This window comes from Schistocerca serialis, chromosome 8 (assembly GCF_023864345.2).
Source record: "Schistocerca serialis cubense isolate TAMUIC-IGC-003099 chromosome 8, iqSchSeri2.2, whole genome shotgun sequence".
NCBI lineage: Eukaryota > Metazoa > Arthropoda > Insecta > Orthoptera > Acrididae > Schistocerca > Schistocerca serialis.
The window spans coordinates 148,270,637-148,295,370 of NC_064645.1; the positions used below are offsets into that span (position 1 = coordinate 148,270,637).

The window sequence follows — 24,734 nt, forward strand, 5'->3', positions numbered from 1 at the left end:
AGAGGCCAGACAAACGTGTGGTTCCTGAAGAGGGGCAGCAGCCTTTTCAGTAGTTGCAGGGGCAACAGTCTGGATGATTGACTGATCTGGCCTTGTAACATTAATCAAAACGGCCTTGCTGTGCTGGTACTGCAAACGGCTGAAAGCAAGGGGAAACTACAGCCGTAATTTCTCCCGAGGACATGCAGCTTTACTGTATGATTAAATGATGATGGCGTCCTCTTGGGTAAAATATTCCGGAGGTAAAATAGTCCCCCATTCGGATCTCCGGGAGGGGACTACTCAAGAGGACGTCGTTATCAGGAGAAAGAAAACTGGCATTCTACGGATCGGAGCGTGGAATGTCAGATCCCTTAATCGGGCAGGTAGGTTAGAAAATTTAAAAACGGAAATGGATAGGTTAAAATAAGATATAGTGGGAATTAGTGAAGTTCGGTGGCAGGAAGAACAAGACTTTTGGTCAGGTGATTACAGGGTTATAAATACAAAATCGAATAGGGGTAATGCAGGAGTAGGTTTAATAATGAATAAAAAAATAGGAGTGCGGGTTAGCTACTACAAACAGCATAGTGAACGCATTATTGTGGCCAAGATAGACACAAAGCCCATGCCTACTACAGAAGTACAAGTTTATATGCCAACTAGCTCTGCAGATGATGAAGAAATTGATGAAATGTATGACGAGATAAAAGAAATTATTCAGGTAGTGGGACGAAAATTTAATAGTCATGGGTGACTGGAATTTGTCAGTAGGAAAAGGGAGAGAAGGAAACATAGTAGGTGAATATGGATTGGGGGGAAGAAATGAAAGAGGAAGCCGCCTTGTAGAATTTTGCTCAGAGCATAACTTAATCATAGCTAACACTTGGTTCAAGAATCATGAAAGAAGGTTGTATACCTGGAAGAATCCTGGAGATACTAAAAGGTATCAGATAGATTACATAATGGTAAGACAGAGATTTAGGAACCAGGTTTTAAATTGTAAGACATTTCCAGGGGCAGATGTGGATTCTGACCACAATCTATTGGTTATGAGCTGCAGATTGAAACTGAAGAAACTGCAAAAAGGTGGGAATTTAAGGAGATGGGACCTGGATAAAATGAAAGAACCAGAGGCTGTACAGAGTTTCAGGGAGAGCATAAGGGAACAGTTGACAGGAATGGGGGAAAGAAATACAGTAGAAGAAGAATAGGTAGCTCTGAGGGATGAAGTAGTGAAGGCAGCAGACGATCAAGTAGGTAAAAAGACGAGGGCTAATAGAAATCCTTGGGTAACAGAAGAAATATTGAATTTAACTGATGAAAGGAGAAAATATAAGAATTCAGTAAATGAAGCAGGCAAAAAGGAATACAAACGTCTCAAAAATGAGATCGACAGGAAGTGCAAAATGGCTAAGCAGGGATGGCTAGAGGACAAATGTAAGGATGTAGAGGCTTGTCTCACTAGGAGTAAGATAGATACTGCCTACAGGAAAATTAAAGAGACCTTTGGAGAGAAGAGAACCACTTGTATGAATATCAAGAGCTCAGATGGCAACCCAGTTCTAAGCAAAGAGGGGAAGTCAGAAAGGTGGAAGGAGTATATAGAGGGTTTATACAAGGGCGATGTACTTGAGGACAATATTATGGAAATGGAAGAGGATGTAGATGAAGATGAAATGGGAGATAAGATACTGCGTGAAGAGTTTGACAGAGCACTGAAAGACCTTAGTCGAAACAAGGCCCCGGGAGTAGACAACATTCCATTAGAACTACTGATGGCCTTGGGAGAGCCAGTCATGACAAAACTCTACCATCTGGTGAGCAAGATGTATGAGACAGGCGAAATACCCACAGACTTCAAGAAGAATATAATAATTCCAATCCCAAAGAAAGCAGGTGTTGACAGATGGGAAAATTACCGAACTATCAGTTTAATAAGTCACAGCTGCAAAATACTAGCGCGAATTCTTTACAGACGAATGGAAAAACTGGTAGAAGCAGACCTCGGGGAAGATCAGTTTGGATTCCGTAGAAATGTTGGAACACGTGAGGCAATACTAACCTTACGACTTATCTTAGAAGAAAGATTAAGAAAAGGCAAACCTACGTTTCTAGCATTTGTAGACTTAGAGAAAGCTTTTGACTATGTTAACTGGAATACTCTCTTTCAAATTCTGAAGGTGGCAGGGGTAAAATACGGGGAGCGAAAGGCTATTTACAATTTGTACAGAAACCAGATGGCAGTTATAAGAGTCGAGGGGCATGAAAGGGAAGCAGTGGTTGGGAAAGGAGTAAGACAGGGTTGTAGCCTCTCCTCGATGTTATTGAATCTTTATATTGAGCAAGCAGTAAAGGAAACAAAAGAAAAATTCGGAGTAGGTATTAAAATTCATGGAGAAGAAATATAAACTTTGAGGTTCGCCGATGACATTGTAATTCCGTCAGAGACAGCAAAGGACTTGGAAGAGCAGTTGAACGGAATGGACAGTGTCTTGAAAGAAGGATATAAGATGAACATCAACAAAAGCAAAACGAGGATAATGGAATGTAGTCAAATTAAATCGGGTGATGCTGAGGGGATTAGATTAGGAAATGAGACACTAAAAGCTGTAAAGGAGTTTTGCTATTTAGGGAGTAAAATAACTGATGATGGTCGAAGTAGAGAGGATATAAAATGTAGACTGGCAATGGCAAGGAAATCGTTTCTGAAGAAGAGAAATTTGTTAACATCGAGTATAGATTTATGTGTCAGGAAGTCGTTTCTGAAAGTATTTGTATGGAGTGTAGCCATGTATGGAAGTGAAACATGGACGATAACCAGTTTGGACAAGAAGAGAATAGAAGCTTTCGAAATGTGGTGCTACAGAAGAATGCTGAAGATAAGGTGGGTAGATCACGTAACTAATGAGGAGGTATTGAATAGGATTAGGGAGAAGAGAAGTTTGTGGCACAACTTGACTAGAGGAAGGGATCGGTTGGTAGGACATGTTTTGAGGCATCAAGGGATCACAAATTTAGCATTGGAGGGCAGCGTGGAGGGTAAAAATCGTAGAGGGAGACCAAGAGATCAATACACTAAGCAGATTCAGAAGGATGTAGGTTGCAGTAGGTACTGGGAGATGAAGAAGCTTGCACAGGATAGAGTAGCATGGAGAGCTGCATCAAACCAGTCTCAGGACTGAAGACCACAACAACAACAACAATCTGATCTCTCTTTCATTCCCCCATAATTATTAGGTTTTCATCTCTCTTTACATGTTATACTTCCGCAGAAGTAATTAAAAAGCCAAGATCGTTTAAATAATGTTTAGTGGATAACCGGTTTCAACACACTTAAGGTGCCATCATCGGATCTGAATGTAGCTTAACATTTATAAACCATTTGGATCTAACGATACATGAGGCAGACCAGCTAATATAAAATCACTGTCACAAAAATAAAAAACAACTGCTCTCATGGTCATTCTCACATGCCAACCGTTGTTAGTCGAGCCGCGCTCATGTACCAAATAGTTTTATCTTGTGACTTCGGTTTTACATATCTGATGGAATAAAATGACCATGAGAGCAATTGTTTTTTATTTTTGTGACAGTGATTTTATATCATCTGGTCTGCCTCGTGTATCCTTATATCCAACGATATTCAGTTGCGATGATGGCACCTTTAGTGTGTTGAAACCAGTTATCCAGTAAACAGTATTTAAGCGGTCTTGGCTTTCGAATTATTTCTACAACAGCGTGATCGCCCCACAACACACTAAGTGTTCACTGCTGTTGTACTTCCGTTGAATGTCCTCATGTTCTTTGTGCATCTCTTCATCTTCTGCTTGTGACGTCAGCGTGCATATCGGAACAAAGGAGTTGGTGTTGGTTTTCTTTCGATTATGTTGAGGTTAATCATGTCACTAAACTGTTCACACTAACTCAATATCTTCCCTACTTTCCTGCTCAGTGCGAATGCTACTCCCGTTATACCACTTTCTGCTGCTGTTGAAATGATCAAATTCTCGCCTGACCATATATGTACAGCCTAATTTCGATTGCCTGTTGACTACTGGCGTCACTGATACGGTCAAGAAGGATGTTGTTGTGGTCTTCAGCCCAGAGACTGGTTTGATGCAGCTCTCCATGCTACTCTATCCTGTGCAAGCTTCTTCATCTCCCAGTACCTACTGCAACCTACATTCTTCTGAATGTGTTTAGTGTATTCATCTGCCCTCCAATACCAGCCAATCCCTTCTTCTAGTCAAGTTGTGCCACAAATTTCTCTTCTCTCCAGTTCTATTCAATACCTCATGATCAGTTATCTGATCTACCCATCTAATCTTCAGCATTCTTCTGTAGCACCACATTTCGAAAGCTTCTATTCTCTTCCTGTCTAAACTATTTATCGTCCACGTTTCTCTTCCATACATGGCTACACTCCATACAAATACTTTCAGAAACGACTTCCTGACACTTAAATCTGTACTCGATGTTAACAAATTTCTCTTCTTAAAAAACGCTTTCCTTGCCATTGCCAGTCTACATTTTATATTCTCTATAGTTCGACCATCATCAGTTATTTTGCTCCCCAAATATCAAAACTCATTTACTACTTTAACGTCTCATTTCCTAATCTAATTCCCGCAGCGTCACCCGATTTAATTCGACTACATTCTATTATCCTCGTTTTGCTTTTGTTGATGTTCACCTTATATCCTCCTTTCAAGACACTGTCCATTCCGTTCAGCTGCTCTTCCAGGTCCTTTGATGTCTCTGACAGAATTACAATGTCATAGGCGAACCTCGATGTTTTTATTTCCTCTCCATGAATTTTAATTCTTACTCTGAATTTTTCTTTTGTATCCTTTACTGCTTGCTCAATATACAGATTGAATAACACCGTGTAGAGGCTACAATCCTGTCTCACATTCTTCCGAACCATTGCTTCCCTTTCATGCCCCTCGACTCTTATAACTGCTATAACTGCCACCTGGTTTCTGTACAAATGTATACCAAGATAAAGGACACAAACAGTCAGACTCTAGACGAAGCGCTGGGAAACACAGAACATAGCTTATTACTTAGTAATCCTTACCACCAATTTACTGAAAATCAAAAGTGTTTTCTAATAGGTTACAGGGTGCAAACATAAATGTGTCTTTTCTTTTGAGCAATACAAGCTTTCAAAAAACCCAAAGCATAAATATATGTTTTCTTTAGAACATTATAAATTCTAAAGGACACCAAGCATTAATGTCTCTTTTCTTTAGAACGAACAAACTTTACTGAATACAATTTTACTCGAGCCTCACTTTAATTTCCAAGCATACTTCAAGATTTTCTTGTCGCGAGAAGGAAGTATATCAAACATGAAAAAGTTACAGTTGATCAGGCCGACGTCAGATCATGGCACAAGGGTGCTGGCGACACAATAGACACAAAGGTACATTTCCATAGCCAGTTCCCGGCTTCAACGGGTCAGGAAAAGTAGTGTTATTCCTAAAACACACATAGCAAAGCTCACTTGGACTATAAAAAAACACAACAATAAACATTTGGCCCGCCCTGGTGATATCGCACTTAAGGGAAGTAAAAATGTGGGCACAGAAAAATTTAAAAATCATCAAATCATTAAACACAGACAATATTTTATCCACCTTATCACATGTAAAAGCAGCTTTCAAAAAACAGCCTCCACAAGCCACCAACCACGTTAACAGATGCAATACAAACGCTACTAGGCTAACCTGACAGTCTAGAAGAATTTAAGGCAGTTGAGTTATCTTCAGAATACAGCTACTGGATCAATTCAACCAGAAACGTAGTGGATGTTACAAGCTTCTGAGCATTAAAAAGAATCTACTACCGGCCGTTCTGCAAGATGGCTGTGGCACCTTAAAACACAAGGGCCGGAGTGGCCGAGCGGTTCTCGGCGCTACAGTCTGGAACCGCGCGACCACTACGGTCGCAGGTTCCTGTCCTGCCTCGGGCATGGATGTGTGTGATGTCCTTAGGTTAGTTAGGTTTAAGTAGTTCTAAGTTCTAGGGGACTGATGACCTAAGATGTTAAGTCCCATAGTGCTCAGAGACATTTCGAACCATAAAACACAGGTTATGCTACCATGTACAAATACGGTGGGTGCTACAAGGCAGAGCGGAACTATCTTCTTAACCTAAAAGAGTTGCAATATTAGATCCCACTTACAGCACATCCCACACCACTAGGCCTTAAAATCACAGCACTAGTCACTGCCACTAAATCTTGAATTATTGAATTAAAGTAAGGCGCCCACAGTTTTCTTGAGAGTAACAAACTCTAATAGGTAAACCATTTGCTCTACGGGAGAGCTGATCACGCGTTGGTGATTCGTTTAGCTAAGAACCAGTCTATAACCGTGGGGCCGTATGACTACCAACTTCAGACCACTAGGCGAGGCAGCCACCAAGATGTTCCAACACAACAGCAGTCCGCCAACCAAAGATCCTCTCAGGAGCAGACTGTTTACAACCAACCGTGCGCGAGGTATCGATCACGCCGCGCGGCTCACTCACATGCTGGTATGATGTAGGGCAATGCAAAGTCAACATGCTTGCCCATCAACATAAAACCATTTATGATTTGTACTCTCCGTAGTCTCTACTATCTGGAAGTTTTCGTGACTTTCCACAGTTAAATGGTTTGCTGAGACGGAAAACACTTTCTGTTACGCTTTGGAAAATTTGAATGAAAGAGAGTGGAACGAATCATACCACAGGTATGTTGGGAATAGTCTCCACTATTTTACAAAGCACGTACATTTGCTGAAATGTTTGGCAGTCGAGACGTCGGATTCCGTTGTGAGATCCCCACAATATTTCATGCGACGAACAGTGTGAGGTCCCGACCGAGATCCATTTCTACAAGTAATCCTTCGGGAAAGCATCAAGCAACACACACACATTTAAATGACGAAAACTTCCATGAGAGTACATTTCCGCAGTTGCGGGACACACTCCTTCATTGCTGTCAGTCACAGCAGTAAATAGAGAACGCATTTACTTCGAGAAAACCCTTTAATCTCGTGGAAACTTCCGACGCCATCGAAGTGATGGACGGCGGATATCTACAAAGAGCTATGAGTTCAATTTTAGTATCCCGAAAGCAATTTCGTGATGTTCTCCACAAGTTATAGTTATGTCACCCAACTGTAGTTGTGAGTGTGTAATGATTGTACATGGAATACATTTTCCGAGAAACGTAGTCTAAATGAGCTTTCGCAAACATATCACCAAATTCATTCCACTGTAGTTTTTTTAACCCCTCAGTAAATCTTACACCTGCTCTCGAGACGTAGTCTCGTGTCGCTGACAAACCGATAAAGTTCATTAACTTTTCATAACTGGGATTTCCACTATAGCAATTTCGACCTTAGTCCATTATCAAGTGCAGATGTTTTGGCTTTAAGACATGTCTACTTTATACAAGGTGATATTTGCTGTTATATAAATACACATAAATGTGTCAGCTTGTGTAAAGTAGACGTGGCTTAAAGCCGAAACATCTGCACTTGATAACGGCCTAATGCCGAAATTGCAATAGCGAAAATAACAAGTTTAACAGCCACTGACGTAAACATGATATCTTTGCAACAGCAGTAATTTTTAAATTACTATTTCTGTCGTAATTTCTAGTCGGAGGTATAAAAAATTAAAATGCTTATTTCCCACGTTTGTCACTAGCTGCTGATATTTCGACCTAGGTTTTGTGTTATTAGTCCACTGTACGGCAGCACTGTTGCTCAGCATAATGGCACAAACATAAACAGGAGACAAATCACAATGATTTAATAAGTGTATCGTTAATACTAAATATGGAGAAAATATATTACTAATAACAGAGCACTAAAAAATTAGTGAAAGAAGCTACACTATTTATTCATGTAATATTGTTTCACCAAGTGCCTACAGTTGAGTCAACAGAAAATCTGACTTCATCGAGTGTACCTTACTTCACGTAATAATGCTTCGCCAAGTACCCACAGGGAAATTAACAGAAAAACTAATTTCACTAGCTTGTTTGTGAACAGGGAAGGAAACTTATATAGTTAAAACATTAAGCTAATGAACAGTCCACCCATCTAACGAAACTGTCACATAATCTCCCAATCACCGGCATCAGTCGACTCCACCACGTACCTGGTCTATGATTTCCTGGCCGTACCAGCAGAAGTGGGCGGTCTGGTTGATGTACGCTGGGAAAGTCAGCACTTTCTTCAGAACAAGTGTCCTCTTCGCGCCAGGACGGAAAGCCTAGCGTATACAAATAGAAACCAACATTGCATCTCAACTTTTGAAATGGCTGTATAAAAACAAGATCTGGCGTATATATTAAACATCAGGTTTTTCACGTAAAAATACTGTCGCAAGTATATCCGAAAGAAATTTTTAGTTAACTACACACAGGATCTTAAAAATTTAACCTTTACGAAAGTCTCGAACAATAACTTGGAGGACAGGTTCACAATTTTCAAATATAACCATGACTATTTCTTAAATGAATGATATGTGTAATCCGAAACACAGTGAGGCTTATTTTTTGTGAGATCTAGTTAAATCTGTTTTTCTTGCTATTCTCTCCTTCTGCCATCGTGATTTATTTTGCTTCCTCAATAGATAAACTCATTTATTGGTGCAAGTAGTAGTTCTATATCATTACAACGTGTCTGCGGAGGGTAGCCGTGCGGTATAAGGTGCCTTGCCACGGTTCGCGCTGTCTAGGGCACCTTACCACGATTCGCGCAACTCCCCCCGTCGGAGGTTCGAGTCCTCCCTCGGGCATGGGTATACGTGTTGCCGTTAGCGTAAGTTAGTTTAAGTCACATTAAGCAGTGTGTAAGCCTAGGGACCGATGACCTTAGTCCCAAAGGAACTTACCACAAATTTCCAAATTATATCATGCTGTAACGTCATCCACTTTGAAATGAGCAACCAATAACTGATTCGTACCGGCAGGAAATCTCGACTGAGCTCATGAAGTGTGATATGAGCGTCATCATCTTTTCTTCGTTTGGGCATTCCGACTAATATGATGCGACCCTCCACGAGTTCCTCTTCTGCGTCAGTCTCTTCATCTGAGAGTACCACTCACATTATATCTGAACAAAAGTATCCGTAATCCACTATATAAACGCGAACTGAGCACCAGGTAATTACGAGAGGTGGACCCGCCGGTATAAAAGATGGCGGGGAGTATTTTGCTGTCACTTGAGAATCGGTAATAGCGGAATGTTTCGGCCAGGCGAACTCAGTGTCTTTGGCCGTGCACTTGTCATTCGATATCACCTGAGTATCAGATCCATCAGGAACATTTCAACTCTTCTGAAGCTGCCAAGGTCCACTTTTGGCAATGTGATTTTGAAGTGGAAACTCCAAGGAACAACCGAAACCTGGCAGACCTCACGTAATGACAGACCTCACGTAATGACGGGTAGTCGAGCCCTGCGGAGGGTGGTTGTAAACTATCGCCCAAAACCAGTTGGAAGGACGACTCACGAGTTACTAAATGCTACCTGCAGCCCAGATTGCACAACGACTGTGCATAGGGAGTTACGAAGAATGGGGTACATCTGTCGAGCAGCATAAGCGATACGTCAGACGATACCGTTGGAGGTAAGTGACTGATGAGGAAGTGCAGTTTTTTTTTTTACTCTACTGTAGTTACCTTATCCACAGTACTCTAAACATGATGCAGTACTTACGTCTACAAATCCAAGACCTTGTAGGCAGATGTTTATTGAATTTACGGCCAGCATGAGGACACTCGATTCGCTCATGATAGATTCCAAGTCGTTGATGATTCTGTAACACCAAAAATACCAAATGTGTTTCACTCGTTGACGGCTCGTTTCTCAATATATTTTACGTCTTGAAAACAGCAAGGAGAAATAGCGACTTAGTACGAAATATTACTCGCTCGATATGTTTGTCTTCACTGTAGAGGCAGCTAAGGTTCTTGAAAATTCCTAGCGAGATACAACGTGGAATAAAGCACCATAAGCTTGTAACTTGTGGTTGAATGGACTGAAATATGTGGCTTGTGAATGTTTTGGAGGGTACGGAAATGAAGACTTTCTCGGTGATCATCACTGAATAAATCTTCTCGGCTTATCAATGGATTCTTGACGTCATGTTGCAAAGTTTCGACGAGTTTCCTACTCGTCATCGTCAGATGACAACACGAAGCCACGACTCGGCTGATAACCCGAGAAGATTTCATCAATCTTTGAAGTGGTTTCGTTCACATATTTTCTCTTCGTGTGCACCGTTTCAGCGCAGCTGTCTCTGGAACAACAATAGATATTGAAAAACGACTTTCACGGATATCAATGTCAGGCAGGGGCTCATCAGAGAAAATTCTATGGGACATTCTAAACCGTAAGTATATATTGTTTTCAACTCAAACTTATGTTGTTTCTTTGAAATAGACAGCCCTTGTTATTTCTTAAGCCATCAATAACGTAAACTTCACAAAATAATGACGTTGTTTGCTTCACAGTACATCAATTACATTCCGAGAAATTGCAAAGGGAATTTGATGCTTGAAATAAAGAAAGCGCGCCGGTGTTGCACATCCAGAGATGCAAGTGTGAACCCCATATTGCTCGTCATTGCGATGCGACTGACGTCCGTAATCTTGCTTTCGCTGTTATCACGAGGGCCGAAAGTAATAGTAGAGTTTCCTGCCACAAACACTCATACATATGTAATGGTTTTCCTCTTGTATGTTCTATTTCTCTACTTTCACAACAGTATCGGTCAATGGACGCTGACCTGTTATACAACCCAGTACAACCGCTGGCTTCTGCAGCTGTTTACTGAAAGGGACAGCAGTCGGCGCCATGTGTGCGAACAACAACTCACTGTGAAGGAGACTGATTTGTGTGGAGGCAAAGAGCGCTTGTCTACTGTACACTGTAATTGGTATCAGTGTCGATCTGGTACAAGAGAGTAACATATGAAGCAGCAGCAGTTACTGTTCTAGCGGCCGCTGCAAAAAACTCTCATGCCAGTCTCGTGATATCCAAATAGACTGGCGGGAATCCCTAAAACGAGCATGCTGTGCATCCTTCACAGGCATAAATACTACCGGTATCACGTTTAGCTACATCAAGGGCTTCAAGGCCATGACTTTCAAATCAGTCTGGAATACCGTCCGTGGGTTTTCCCATACGGATAAGACTCTGTGCTTAGGGTACTGTTTGATGAAGCCATGTTTACAAACCATGGGAAGGTCAGCTTACACAGTATGCAATGCTGGTTACCGGAAAAATCATATTTCCTTCGTCAGGTGGAACATCTAAGTCAGTGGCGTGTAAATGTACTGTGTGTTATTGTAGGACAACACGTCACTGTCCCATATTTCATTGGTGGCACCTTCAACAGGGCAACAGTAATGTCGGTTCTGGCGAAGTACTTTATCTGGAGAGATTGAAGACCTACCTCTTCATTTGCGTCAAATACTCGTAATGGGGAATCAGAACGATGAATACCCTGGGCATAAGTCATGTGGCGAGAAATGCACTAAATCAACAATTCCCATATCGACGGTCCTATGGATAGTGCGGGGCAGTCCTGCTCAGAGGTTTCCATCGCGGTCGGCGGACCTAACCTCCACGGACTGTCTTATCCGAGAAAAGATGTGGTATATCAGCAGGTCCCAGCAATATAGTACAACATGAAACCTCATGTTACAGTTGTGTGTGCTGTACTAACACCAGAAATACTCACAGCAGTGAGTCGCTAAGTGTTGCAGTATGCACAGCGGTGTTTCAAGGTAAATGATCATCTATTCGAACATACGTCGCAGCGTTTCTGCTTTGAGAAATGTGATTGCATACCGATGTACATTTTCTCTATTTCTGAGAAGATGTGTGTTTGTTTTGTAGGTACTACAGTATTGTACGTTTAAGTACTCGTTTCGCCATTGCAGAAGCTCAGTTGTAACGCTCTCATTAAAAGTGTTTACTGATATGCCTGTACGTGTCATGTACCGTTATGTCATTAATTTACAATTACTTGCAACTAGCATTTACCCTTCTGTTAGATTCTTGGTTAGCCATTAATTATGTTTTCCTGGGCCGATGATATTCAGTATTTCGTTAAAGTTAGTCCATTCTAGAACTGTAGTAAAGATAAATAAAGAACGAAAGAATATACCTTTTACTTACACTTCATTGTGCGTGATTGGGCATTTGTATTGTTTCCAGTCCACGTAATAGTTGTGTAAATCGCAATCAGTCCAGCGTTTGTTGTATCAATCACATTGCAGTTATGTCAACGAGGGCTTCACGTCTGCATATCGGAGAAATATCGGAGCGTTTATCTTATTTAAAGCATGAACTTCGCTTTGTAATTTCTCAAAATGAAACTGACTTATTACGATGCAACCAACGCCATTCTTTTTGTTATTTTTCATGTTATTGATTGCGTGAAAAATAATGTGGAGTGCCTATTTATAAAAAAAAACAACATAAGTTTGTGTTGAAACTAGCATCAGCTTACATTTTAGAACATCCCATAGTATTTACTTTCATGAGTCCCTCCCTTATGTTCACACTTGTGAAAGTCGTTCTTCAATTATACCGTTGTTCCAGAGATATTTGCGCTGATACTTGTAAATGGGCCACGCTGTGTATATGTATACATTTGGAGTGTTTGTCAGTAACAAAAAGGTCATAGAGAAATACGAGTAAAAGCCGTGGTGTCTTTTAATATAACCAAGAGTTTGGGACAAACGAATCGCTTATGTCCTTCAACACTGCATTAGAAATGAAAACACAGCAAACATCCAACAATAATTTTCGCGCTGATTAAAATGTAGCTAATTCAATGATCTTTTAGAATTCTTTTCTTCTTTTTAAGCAGAAGGCAGTTACAAAACTTCATAAAAACCATTAGTAGGTTTTAGCAATTGAAGCAAAAAGCACACATATTTTACAGCGCTCAAAAGATTTAGGGGAACATGATTTTGGTTGTCTGCCATACTACACCGAACAATAATGGAGGACTGGATACGTTATAAAACTACACCCTTCTCTTTCGCAAATGAAGTACACAACAAAACTTCATTATATTCTCAATAATTGTTTGCCCTCCGTGAGCGTTTATCATCGCCTGACACATACGCACCATGCTCCGTGTAAGTGTACAGAGATCACCCTGCGATATTCTTTCCCACTCTTGAATGGGAGCCCACGAGAGCTCTTGCAGAGTTTACGGTGCAACCGGACGACCGCGAACATGCCTGCCAAGCATGTCTCATGTATGCACGATGGGGCTCTTGTCGGGACCAACTGAGTGCCATTCCATTACTTCAGTATCCAGGTTTCGCAGAACATCTCTTCTGACGCCCGCTACGTAGGCCCTGGCATTAGAAGCATTTCAGGGCCACCACCGTATGCAGCAGTCACTACATGGCCTAACAGGATCCCTTCGACGTACTGCCTGGCGGTGAGGCGACCACGAAAAACGATAAGACCCGTATAGCTATCAACATTGCAGCCCTCCCACAACATCACAAAACCTTGAAATCTGTCGATTTCCTGCACAACATTTGGCAGGTACCTCTCACCACAGGTCTTCGCACACGAATGCGACCGTCACCTTGCGTCAGAGGACATCTGGACTCATCTATGTATCACACCTTTCGCTAGGAACGTAGTTGCAAGTTGTCATCGGAACAGGAGAACTGAAGGCAAGCTGCAAGCTTTTGTGTCTAGCGGGGTAGTCGAACACGACATCTCTGTGGCAACGTCCTTTTCCGTAACCTATTACATTGTAATCGAACACAGCGACTCCAGTAGCACTTCTGAGATCGTCTTCCAGTGTGCTGGCGTTATCTCTCTGACGCCGCAAAGCAAAGATGGCCAGATATCGTCCTTCACGTGCTGTTGTAACGCTTCGACGATTCGACGGCCTATCCAACTCGCCTTATGTACTGATCTATGTCCTTGTGGCATGTCCTCAACCTACGCTTGACACATGGAGAAACATTGTAATCTGCAGCAACACGAACGGCAGTCCATCCTTTTTGGATCAAACAGAACGCCCTTGAAGCTTGTACTGCCTGAAAATGTCACATTGCATATGTGTGGTTGAATATAACGTCCATAAATGACACCTACCATCCGTCTGGGATACCGGTACTCGCTTCTTTCTGAGGGGTCAACTGACACTGTAATGCTTAACACAGCGACCAGGTGGTGAATGATTTTAATTGTTGCCAGCACTGAAACCGAAAATCTCAAATCATGCAATAAGGTCAAAACAGATTTAACATACCGGACACTGACATACGGGTTCCCCTAATTCCTTTGAACAGCGTGTACGCGATCACCACAGAATATGTTGAGCACTGTAAAAAAATTTACAGAGAATAATTTTATAAGTAAATTGAAATAAAAACACTATTGTTATTCTTATTACAGAAGTTTATTCACCCAGATCGCACAAAAATACACAATTATTGCAGGTTTCAGTGAAATTAAATCGGCATCTTCCGATCACTTGTATAGAAAAAACATTTTATACAAGTCTTATGCAATTTAGTTGAAACTGTTGTGCACTGTTCGCACAGATGTTTTCTTATTGTATGACGAGAGACGGTATTATTCTGTGTCACCTATGTCAGTTATGTCCAACTAATGTGAACAGTTGACGAAATGGATTGGCCATGTAAATTTTTATTTATGCCAATGATTTGAAGATAACGATTTAATTTCGCTGAACCTAGTAACCACTGAGTATTTTGGTGAGATCTGGGCGAGTAAACTTCTGTAATAAGAAGAACAAATGTGTTTAAATTCTGAGATCGCCTCCGAAACAGCTGACAGTTTCAGGTAAATATCATAAATTGAAAAAAAAAAAAAGTTGCGTGTACTTTCCTACTGGGGCAAACCTATGAAGACTGAAATTTGTCTTCCTTTGAGAGTTGCTAAAAGAACAGAATAGTTAGAGATAAAGAAGTCGCGGAATTGGAAAGCAGCTCAAATCGTAAGACAGACGGTGGACTATAGAACATGAATTGGCTCCAGTGAAATTCTGTCTTCAGTAACAGGAGATAAGAGAATATCTTCTAGCATCAGGTTACCGTAGACCCTGTAACAACACCATTTCACGCGACTAGCGGAAGGTGGCACTCACATCTTCACTGAAACTTTGTTGCAAAGTAGCGGAACACATACTGCTACTCGCGAGTAAAGCAAGGCTATCTCGAGTAGAGAACAATGACCTCTACAGCGGATAAAAAGAGATGCAGGAACTGTAAGTGCGATGGAAAAGTGAATGTCCCTAAAATTAGTGTAGGAAATGGTTGTTTAATCGTCGTAAGCGGTAGTAGTTACAGCAATCAAGGTAGGTTAACAGTTATACATGATTACCGTTTCAACTCCTTCTTTCACGACTGGTCAGTTCATCGAACCAGGTAACTAAGGAGTGTAATGTAAATGTCTGTGCCTCTGAAACATGTTCTGTGATTATGTATCATTTAAGTGAAAATAGTAGAATACGTCTGCTGAGTCGCATACTGTAGCAATTGATGCAAGAAAAGTTGTAGAGAGAAATCCAAATGTTGTCTAACGAAGCTACTCGCCATCAAAACACAGTAAACAGGTTTCTATGAATTGACTTAAGGCGGCTTGGATTCGTTCTCTGGTGACGACTGAAGATTGTGTTTTATGGAAAAATAGTGGAGTCATGTAACCGCCACAATCTATGTATTTGCGGTGTGATATACAGCCTATGTCTTCGAGCCCGTACGTTATTCTATGGGAGATGCGTTGTAAGATGTGTAGAAATGTTGGAGTCAGGCGATTTGAGCACTTTCAGAAATATTGTTGCTCCACTTTCAGCATCAACTTGAATAACACACCTTACGTTTTATAAGATATTATATGTACCGCTGCTGTAACATATCATTTACATATCTTATACTTCTGGTTTGTATTTATAATTCCTTTCCCTTAAATTAAAGAACCTTTTTTAAATTTTTCAAGTCTTTATGGTCACTTTCGTGTCTCTAACGCACGAATGACGTATTAGTACGCACTGATGCCCAAATTCCAAAATTTTCGGTACTACGTTGCATCGCTGGTTACCGAATCCATCACACTTTTAAAGTTTTTCCGTGTCATTCTTGAACAGCCCGTATGATACGCTGAAAAGGACGGTTATCCGTTTACTTTCGCAGCCCAAATACGTTTTTTCTTACATCAGAGCTGGGATTTCCGAATTAACTTGGCAGCCCATTTTGTTTCACGTCATAGCAGGTAAATGTAAATGCCGTGTGGCCAGAGCCTCCCGTCGGGTAGACCGTTCGCCTGGTGCAAGTCTTTCGAGTTGACTCCAGTTCGGCTACTTGCTTGTCGATGGGGATGAAATGATGATGATAGGGACAACACAACACCCAGTTCCTGAGCGGAGAAAATCTCCGACCCTGCCGGTAATCGAAAGCGGGCCGTTAGGTATGACATTCCGTCGCGCTGACCACTCAGCTACCAGGGGCGAACATAGCAGGAGATAATATGCGGGACAACGGTGGTTTAAGCGTAGTGATCGATAACGGGGAGAACCATCGCATGAACAGTTGGTATACAAAACAAATTGATGTGAACCGAAAACAGAACAAACAGTACTCCTAGAACGACTGCGTTACTTTCAAAAGCGGAACGAATCGAATAACAGGAAAATAAGTGAATGAAAAAGAGGGGAGAAACAATGACAATAGCCGGCCGAAGTGGCCGTGCGGTTAAAGGCGCTGCAGTCTGGAACCGCAAGACCGCTACGGTCGCAGGTTCGAATCCTGCCTCGGGCATGGATGTTTGTGATGTCCTTAGGTTAGTTAGGTTTAACTAGTTCTAAGTTCTAGGGGACTAATGACCTCAGCAGTTGAGTCCCATAGTGCTCAGAGCCATTTGAACCAATGACAATATTGCGAGGAATAGAGCACCTGCGATAATGGGGTTGCCGAGAAAAGTAAACAAAAGGGTTGTTGAACAGATATTTTGCAGCGCTGTATATGTACAAATGTGCAGTTATATGGATTTCCCATTAGGGCTTAGTGTTACCATAAACATTTGCGGTTTCCGATTCAAACATGGTAAGTTCTGAGTTATTTTCGCATATAATTCGGAAATTAATGACTGAAAATCTAAACGTATTGAATTACTCTGAAATAATTCCCAGTTACGAGAATGAATAAAACTGAAACATTATCCAAGAAATATAACTGCAAGAAACTACGTGTAGATTACAGCAAAAATCATGTTGTTATTTACATCGAGGTTTTAGGTTCCAAATGCAAGAGTATAATGTTCAGATAATCTCTGAAACAACTGTGCTTATAAGAACGCAAAAACTAGGCCCCATTCGTTTCAGTCATTACATCTGCAAACAGTAATATTATAGAGAGATCTTAATAAAAGGATGAAAATGGGAGAAAGAAGAAAATAATGAAAATAAAACTTACGTGCAGGATAGAAAACTACACGACTTCATAAAAAAAATTCAGGAGACTAAAGAATGAATGTGAAGTTTCTTGTGACTACTTCCTCTACAAGAGAACAATAAAGTGCTTTTGACTGACGGGTAATTCTACACTGCTGGGGAACATTTTGTTTAACTTCAAACAGATTTCTGTGCTGTACACCATTCGTGATCCTCTTGCGAAGTACATTCAGTATCTCACGAATAACCTATTGAAATCTGAAACGTTGTGAAGGGGGTAAAACGCCAGAGCAACAAAGCCTTATTTCACTGGTAATATGTTTTGGAAGGAGAATTTTCCAGGAAGATGTATTAGAAATTCGGTATCTTAATTAAGGCTTTCTGATCATGTATTAAATAACCACACCCAAGAAAACTGGCCAGACTAACAAACTAGCATTTGTGCAGGACAAGAGAATATTTATTATAGTTTAGCTTTAGTCATACTTCGCCGCATTTGGTGGTTGCACAGCGTTGAAACTGAAAAATAATGAGACAGAAATGTAAGTACTTACGACATTATAGCTTGATGGTGCTGAATATTCTTCGCTAACATTCTGTACAGTTGCACGTTGGGTTCGGTGGTATATTGTGTGGTCGTGGCTGCGTTCTCGTCGTACGGTTCACCTTTCTCTGCTAGTGATTTTTTCCTCTTATATATGACTTCCCGCGCACCTGATATCTTGACTCCTTCCGCCGACTTCTTTATAACTCCATTTTCTTTATGCAGTCGCATGTTTGCGATGTTATCATTCAGTATAGCTATATCGGCTGTTATATTGATCATTAAGCAGGCGAAAAAAAGATCAACTAAGACTGTCGCTTGGACAACGCCAACAAGGAGTAAGATCTGTATCACGTACGTTATTTCGTAGTTTGGATGTGTCTGCGAGTCAATAGGCATCCACATGACTAACGGAGTTTTCCGAATGACAATTGTGGTGTTTTCAGGTGTCGTAACCAGTGTCTTGGTCAGTGCGGGCTCCATAAACCACATGGGTATGGCGAGCAGCGGGAAAACCTGCAACATACAGTTCCATGTTGAAGATGAGCTCCAAAGAGCAGTACTCAGTTATTACTCTTCTTGTACTCTTTTGGAGGTATTTCCAAAATGAACACTTTTATCTTTTGTGAGGTAATAAGTGTACCATCAGCTCTCAGCGCTCCAAAAGCACTGTGAGACAACGACATTCATTTTAAGAAAATAATTCAGTATATTGTTGATCTGTAACATTACAGAACTAAGGAGAATTTTCTGTAGACTCATCCGCGACAGGGCAATAGAATGGTACTGACAAGGTAACGTTTAGCATGGACAAAAAAGTACAGTTAGATGCCATTCCGCAAGAAGTTTTGGACCATAAATCTGATAGCTGTACAGCATTAAACGCACCGATTGTGTGTCACTCACTAGCCACCCTCAGACGCCTGACGGTCGAGTGCCAAGTTCTGTTTGGCCTGGTTACAACCACAGCCCTCCTGTTCTTGGGATGTTGTAGGCAGGTCATACCTGCCCAACGTGTTTTGATATTTTGTTCTGGAACACCTATTTTCTACTCGAAAAAGGAGCAAGTAATCTCAAGCCAGGCTAATATCCATTATATACACAGCATAAATTACGACCAATCCATTGATGTGAATATTGATCGTTTAAAAATGTCCTTACGATTCGTGAGTAATGTGGCGATGCACCACTCAATTGCATCCACATTCCTTTCTGGTCTCTAAGTCAACAAGTAAGCCAGGCAAATTATGTCTCAACGTTTGAAGAAAACTATGTTGATTTGCGTAACTGTTGAAAACAAGGACCGTTCAGCCAGCCATTGACAATTCCGAAACAAACGTTAAGGATGCAAGGATGCTAGTTGTCAACAGCTCTATCCAGTGTTGATGGGTATCTAATCAGTAATGACAGTTGTGCCTCACCAGCATTTGTACACTACTGGCCATTAAAATTGCTACACCAAGAAGAAATGCAGATGATAAGCGGGTATTCATAGGACAAATATATTATACTAGAACTGACTTGTGATTACATTTTCACGCAGTTTGAGTGCAGAGATCCTGAGAAATCAGTACCCAGAATTACCACCTATGGCCGTAATAACGGCCTTGATACGCCTGGGCATTGAGACATACAGAGCCTGGATGGCGTGTACATGTACAGCTGCCCATGCAGCTTTAGCGCGATACCACAGTTCATCAAGAGTAGTGACTGGCGTATTGTGACGAGCCAGTTGCTCAGCCACCATTGACCAGACGTTTTCAATTGGTGAGAGATCTGGAGAAATTGCTGGCGAGGGCAGCAGTCGAACATTTTCTGTATCCAGAAAAGCCCGTTCAGGACCTGCAACATGCGGTCGTGCGTTATCCTACTGAAATGTAGGGTATCGCACTTATCGAGTGAAGGGCAGAGCCACGGGCCGTAACACATCTGAAATGTAACCCCCATTGTTCAAAGTGCCGTCAATGCTAACAAAAGGTGACCGAGACGTGTAACCAATGATACCCCATACCATCACGCCGGGTGATACGTCAATATGGCGATGACGAATACACGCTTCCAATATGCGTTCACCGCGATGCCGCAAAACACGGATAGTATCATCATGATGCTGTAAACGGAACCTGGATTAATTCGAGAAAATTACGTTTTGCCATTCGTGCACCCAGGTTCGTCGTTGAGTACACCATCGCAGTCGCTCCTGTCTGTGATGCAGCGTCAAGGGTAACAGCAGCAACGGTCTACGAGCTGATAGTCCATGCTGCTACACTTCTCAACATCCCTAGGTCCACTGTTTCAAATGTGTTAGTGAAGTGGAAATGTGAAGGGACACGTACAGCAAAACAGCGTACAGGCCGACCTCGACTGTTGACTGACAGAGACCGCCGAGAGTTGAAGAGGGTCGTAATGTGTAATAGGCAGACATCTATACAGACCATCACTCAGGAATTCCAAACTCCATCTGGATCCACTGCAAGTGCTGTGACAGCCGGTACGTGAGAAAATTTGGATTTCATGGTCGATCGGATGCTCGTAAGCCACACATCACGCCGGTAAATGTCAAACGACGCCTCGCTTCGCGTAAGCAGCGAAGTCATTGGAGGATTGAACAGTGGAAAAACGTTCTGTGGAGTGACGAATCGCGGTACACAATGTGTCGTTCCGATGGCAGGGTGTGGGTATGGCGAACACCTGGTGAACGTCATTTGCCAGTGTGTGATGTGCCATCAGTAAAATTCGGAGGCGGAGGTGTTATGGTGTAGTCGTGGTTTTCATGGTGGGGGCTTAAATCCCTTGTTGTTTTGCGTGGCCCTATCACAGCACAGGCTTACATTGATGTTTTAAGCTTTCTTGCTTCCCACTACTGAAGAGCAATTCGGGGATGGCGACTACAACTTTCAACACGATCGAGCACCTGTTTACAATGCATCGCCTGTGGCAGAGTTGTTACGTGACAACAACGTCACTGTAATAGACTGGCCTGCGCAGAGTCCTCGCCTGAATCCTGTAGAACACCTCTGTGATGTTTTGGAACGCCGACTTCGTTCCAGGCCTCACCGACCGACATCGTTACCTCTCCACACTGCTGCACTCCGTGAAGAATAGGCAGCCATTCGCCAAGCAACCTTCCAGCACCTGATTAACGTATGCCTTCGAGAGTGGAAGCTCTCGTTAAGGCTAAGGATGGACCAACACCATATTGTATTAAAGCATTACCGATGGAGGGCGCCACGCACTTGTAAGTAATTTTCAACCAGGTGTCCGGATACTTTTGATGACATGGTGTACATAACCGTTTCCTTCTCGAACTGAGCGTCATCTACAAGAACTTCTTTCCTTTGTTCAGAAAACATCACTTCATACGTAAATTGTGCTGCTCTTTTCAACTATTAAATCAGTTACTAGGATTCCCATCTAAGAAAATCACACTAAGCTCCAAATCACTTTGAAAATCACGGTCATGGTCACGACATTGGCAGTAATGCGAGGTCATCTATGTCATCTACAACTTTTATCTCATCTCTATCTGGAGCTATTCCGCTTTGTGATTGAAATGGACCACCCTATACACTCATATAAAAAAAAATGTTTTGGACCACTCGGTTCTGAGAGTTCCGGAACCTGTACAGAAAATTGGTATAGACATCAACACAAACATAATTTCCGCTCTTTTTATTGCTCATTAAAACCACACATTGCATGTTGTACCACCATACAGCGAGACCGTCAGAGGTGGTGGTCCAGACTGCTGTATACACCGGTAGCACTAATACCCAGTATCACGTCCTCTTGCACTGATGCATGCCTGTATTCGTCGTGGCATACTATCCACAAGTTCATCAAGACACTGTTGGTCCAGATTGCCCCACGCCTCAATGGCGATTCTGCGTAGACCCCTCAGAGTGGTTGGTGGGTCACGTCATCCTTAAAAAGCCCTTTTTAATGTATCCCAGGAGTGTTGGATAGGGTTCATGTCTGGAGAACATGCTGGCCACTCTAGCCGAGCAGTGTCGTTATCCTGAAGGAAGTCATTCACAAGATTTGCACGATGGGGGTGCGAATTGTCGTCCATGAAGACGAATGCCTCGCCAATATGCTGCCGATGTGGTTGCATTATCGGTCGGAGGATGGCATTCACGTATTGTACAGCCGTTATGGCGCCTTCCATTACCACCAATAGCGTACGTCGGCCCCACATAATGCCACCCCAAAACACCAAGGAACCTCCACCTTGCTGCACTCGCTGGGCAGTGTGACTAAGGCGTTCAGCCTGAATGGGTTGCCTCCAAACACGTCTGTGACAATTGTCTGGTTGAAGGCATATGCGACACCCATCCGTGAAGAGAACGTGATCCCAATCCTAAGCGGTCCATTCGGCATGTTGTTGGGTCCATTTCCACCACACTGCATGGTGTCGTGGTTGCAAAGATGGGCCTGCCGTTGGTGGCCGAGCGGTTCTAGGCGCTTCAGTCTGGAATCGCGCGGCCGCTACGGTCGCAGGTTCGAATCCTGCCTTGGGCATGGATGTGTGTGATGTCCTTAGGTTAGTTAGGTTTAAATAGTTCTAAGTTCTAGGGGACTATTGACCTGAGATGTTATGTCCCATAGTGCTCAGAGCCATTTTTTTTTTTTTTTTTTTTTTTTTTTTTTTTTTGCAAATATAGACCTCGTCATGGACGTCGGGAGTGAAGCTGCGCATCATGCATCGTATTGCGCACACTTTGAGTCGAAGCACGAAGTCCTGTGGTTGCACGAAAAACGTTATTCAACATGGTGGCGTAGGTGTCAGGGTACATACGAGCCGTATTCCGTAGGTTGCTGTCATCCACTGCAGTAGTAGCCCTTGGGCTGTCTGAACGAGGCAAGTCATCAACAGTTCCTGTCTCTCTTTATCTCCTCCATGTCCGAACAACATCGCTTTGGTTCACTGGTTCACTCCGAGACGCGTGGACACTTCACTTGTTTTGAGCCCTTCCCAGCACAAAGTAACAATACGGACGAGATCGAACCGCGGTATTGACAGTCTAGACATGGTTGAACTACAGACATCAAGAGCCGTTGACCTACTTCCTGATGGAATGACTGAAGCTGATCAGCTGTCGGACCCCCTCCGTGTAATAGGCGCTTCTCATGCACGGTTGTTTACATCTTTGAGGGGTTTAGTGACATCTCTGATCAGTCAAAGGGACTGTGTCTGTGATACAGTATCCACAGTCAAAGTCTGTCTTCAAGAGTTGTTGGAAATGGGGTGATGGAAAACTTTTTTGATGTGTGCAAACAAGATTATTCACCTGCCCCTAGCGCTGAGTTTTATGCAACCCACAATGCCTTCAAATACCGCATGTAAGATTGTCATTATTCCCTCGTTTGCTACTCCCAAACTATTAGTCCTTCTTACTGCTTGTGGCCACCATTCTACTTCCTATCTGGACAACATATCAGTGACACAAATTTCTTGCATGATCTCTGTGAACTAATACCATCTATGTTTTACTAGCTGAGAACCAAAGGTTGGAGAGTGCAAACTCACATTGTTAAAAATTTCTGCAAAGACAAGAGAGCTGTTAGTGCTTTCTCTTTTACCTATCTCATTACAACTATTATATTGCAAATGTAGTAGATCGTACCACCCATGCAACGCACACAATAAGTGCGCGCCTGCGGTAGGATTTGCGTAAGACTGCGCTGTTTTCAGTGAACTGCTTCCTCATGTTCAACACGTCCACCACCAGCTGCTGCACTCGGCTCTGCCGTACTAGAACCGACATCATCTGCAATGCAAACAAGGCAACAGGTAAAACGCGTAAATAGAGAACATCTTAAATACAAGAAAGTTATGAGACACTTCATACTTGTATAATCACTGGAAAAAAATTGCAGGATGTATAATCTTACGAAAAATAGTATTCTTGCCGCTGCGTTAGAGAAGCTACAATAAAAAGTATCATAAACAGACAGTGCACAGAGACGTGCAAGAAGTATCATAATCAACTTCAACTGTACGTGAAGATTCACGTCTAATATTCCTTAGTTTTACAGTTACAGCTGAGGCAAGTCATGGACACTGACGCATAACGCCTAAAATATTTATAGTAGCAATTTTATGTAACTGGCTTGAATTGTAACCGCTTGGTGCTGTTGTAAATAATTACTTCAACTATCGGTTTCGTAGCCAGGTTGAGACCTGTTAAATTAGATAAAGCGCTCGATACAGTGGTGGTCAAATTACAGTAACAATGAATAGTGAGAAAGAGCAACTTACTTACATGTTAAATCATAACATTAAAGTTGCAACACGGCCGTGACAGAACATTCCTTGTCTATGAATAAACGGTGCACTTTGCGAATCGTCTGGTAAGCAGAAAGTATGGATTCACGGTTTCTCCAGCGTGCCGAAAAATTATTTTAAAAGTTATAAGAATAGTCAAGAAATATCCTTCCAACCTCTTGCCATTAAAGACCAATAATGGGCTGAAACACTCAGCTATAAGTTAAAAACATTTACTCCATCTGTTTGCCTAAAAATTAATGAACAACCTCACTAAAGATTTTTATTAAAAAAAAAAAAACAATGTTACCTACGATGTTCTCATGACGTAGTTTCAGTAGGCCATTTAGGGTCTGCTCCGGACTCTGCTTAATGAACTTCATAATTTCCACACCTACAAGGACATTAAGTGCATTCGCCTGATTTTCTCGATGTAAAATGCAAAAGTTTGAGACTGGGTCAGTAGCTGTACAC

General features: G+C 42.0%; 1 protein-coding gene across 1 annotated transcript in view; it reads right to left on the bottom strand.

Moving 5' to 3' along the window:
• The window catches only part of LOC126416887 (odorant receptor Or2-like), a 34,056-nt gene extending 15,833 nt beyond the window's left edge, over window positions 1-18,223 (bottom strand). The window contains exons 1-3 of the mRNA XM_050084770.1: window positions 18,003-18,223; window positions 9,705-9,804; window positions 8,143-8,256 (exon numbers count right to left, since the gene is read on the bottom strand). Of these exons, the coding sequence (XP_049940727.1) occupies window positions 8,143-8,256; window positions 9,705-9,804; window positions 18,003-18,223 (435 nt within the window). The remainder of the gene's footprint in view (window positions 1-8,142; window positions 8,257-9,704; window positions 9,805-18,002) is intronic.
• Window positions 18,224-24,734: the final 6,511 nt, after the last annotated feature.